Source organism: Hyla sarda, chromosome 8 (assembly GCF_029499605.1).
Source record: "Hyla sarda isolate aHylSar1 chromosome 8, aHylSar1.hap1, whole genome shotgun sequence".
In the NCBI taxonomy this organism is placed as follows: Eukaryota; Metazoa; Chordata; class Amphibia; order Anura; family Hylidae; genus Hyla; species Hyla sarda.
In genome coordinates this window covers 126,166,599-126,168,869 of record NC_079196.1, presented here as the reverse complement: position 1 = coordinate 126,168,869, position 2,271 = coordinate 126,166,599, and the positions used below count along the sequence as shown (strand labels likewise).

The 2,271-nt window shown below is 37.3% G+C and overlaps 1 protein-coding gene across 1 annotated transcript in view; it reads right to left on the bottom strand.

Annotated features, from left to right (window-relative positions):
* The window catches only part of COL3A1 (collagen type III alpha 1 chain), a 110,499-nt gene extending 109,470 nt beyond the window's left edge, over positions 1 to 1,029 (bottom strand). Inside the window, exon 1 of the mRNA XM_056535003.1 lies at positions 817 to 1,029. Within this exon, the coding sequence (XP_056390978.1) occupies positions 817 to 901 (85 nt within the window). The 5' untranslated portion in view covers positions 902 to 1,029. The remainder of the gene's footprint in view (positions 1 to 816) is intronic.
* Between the last annotated feature and the right edge of the window lie 1,242 nt (positions 1,030 to 2,271).

Below are 2,271 nucleotides of genomic sequence, written 5' to 3'. Positions count from 1 at the left end.
CAGCCGAAGGCTGTCCGGGCATGCTGGGAATTGTAGTTTTGCAACAGCTGGAGGCACCCTGGTTGGAAAACACTGCACTACAGAGATAGTTGTGATGTAACAGTACACAGAACAATATAACTTTACCTTCATAGATTACATATGTTTTCATCACAACTGATATTAAGGAGCATCTAACAGATAATAGTGGAATAGGCTGCATAGAAGTGATATTGTCATTCTCTTTTATATTTACAAAGACAATAATACAATAGGTATAATAAAACAACATCCAAACTGCACAGGAAGTATTAATAAAGTGAATTTGCTATTAACACTCAAACAATGACATATACTAGGAGAAATTTCCTTGAGGTCTGGAAGTCATTTTACAATAATTTTATACGTCTTCCAAAATGTTCAGAGCTCCTACGCCAATAAGAACATTTTGGGGTCCACCTAGACATAGAGATGTTCAGATGCACATCTGGACTTTGTTGAACTTTGCTCTGGCTTATTAGTAGTAGTGCCTCATTCGGTATAGTGTTAGCACAGCTGTTTTCCCAGGGTTTCCAATATCAGATTCCATTGCATCAGGGGACATATTACCTGCACTGAACACTTCCATCTGCAGAGCAGCTTCTGCAACCTGTTACTGTTCTATGATGTATATAAATAGATAACTAAATAGATAACTATCATCCTGTACAGAGGGGATGGTGGAAACCTCCTAATGCTTACATTAGTTTTGTTTTTAGCCACTCTTGGATGCACTGTTTTTAGTTTTGACCGGTTAAGGAGAGGGAAGAATACAAGTTGTATTATACAATTACTCACCTTCCTGCTGCTGTGCCAGAATTTGGGAAGGGTAAGTCACTGCAGTGATGCAGAAAAGGAAAGATATTTGCACAAAGCTCTTCATGTCTAAATGTTAGACATGAGACTCTAAGTGCAGACTAGGGGGAAAACTGAAAAAAAAAAATCTTCTTAAATTAGCACCATCAATTGTTCCCCTACCCCTTCAGCGATGGGCCCTTATACAGAACTTAGCCACAGAGATTCCCTCGCACTGTTCTTAAATAGGGAAATCTTTGGCTTGTATTAAATTCCAGCCCCTTTCTGAAACTTGAGAGGTGTTGCCATCACGAAACCCCTTCAATGCTGAAGGATCCCATATAGGGCTTACACTACAATGTATTGCCAAGAGAACACGCAGAGTTAACATGGAAAGACCCGTGTTTGACCTTACAGAACAGGAAGAAAAGTTAAAGAACACATCTGGAGAAATGTACTTTGTGCAAATGAGTATAGCTATAAATTTTCAGTACCTTCTAAATACAGAGCAAGCAGATGTTATCACATCTATTACCCCACAATGAGCGTTAAAATCACTTATTTAGTAATTAGATTACTTAACCAGAGCTGCACATGAATGTAACTCACAATACATTATGCAGTATCTAACAATATATATATATATATATATATATATATATATATATATATATATACAGGGGTCAAGTCCTGGGAAAAAAAGTGTGGGAACTCACCCACGATTTCAACTCAAGAGCTGGTCCTGCTAATGGGAATGGTATTCCTGCTGTGGAAAAAAGTGCAGAAACTCAGTTTCTACATGTTCCTGCAGGACTGTATATATATATATATATATATATATATATATATATATATGTATGTATATATATATATAGTAGTCACTATGGAAACTCCAGCACAGGACTGCTCAGGTGTGGTGCAGCAGCGTAACCCCCAGTGGAGGAAGATTATACAAGTCCATTTACTTTGGACTTGATAAAGGGAGGAATCCCGAAAGCTTGTCTCTACAAAATGCTGTTAGTCCAATAAAAAAGGTATTACAAGATACTGCAACATTTTTTGATTTGCATCTGCATTACTGGACTAATATGGCTACTCAAATTTACTATATATATATATATATATAACAAGTACATACTGAACCAGAAGCATCAATTCAATCATGTTAAAACTTAAAGCTTCACTGTCATTAATATAAACTTTTGACATACTGGCCCTGATTTGCTAAGGTCCAACCGACTCTTTTCTCGGTTTATGCACCTACATTTTTGTCACACCATCCGTGCGACTATTTCTGCACCCAAATTCTATGCCGCACAACATACACTTTTGAAAACACTCGGAGTGTTTTTTTTTAAACTCTGAAATGGGCGTGGTTAGACCAAAAATGGGTGTGTTCCCAACAAAAAGCCGAAAATACTCAGAGTAGTTCAAAAATCACTCCAGTGAGTTTGGCTC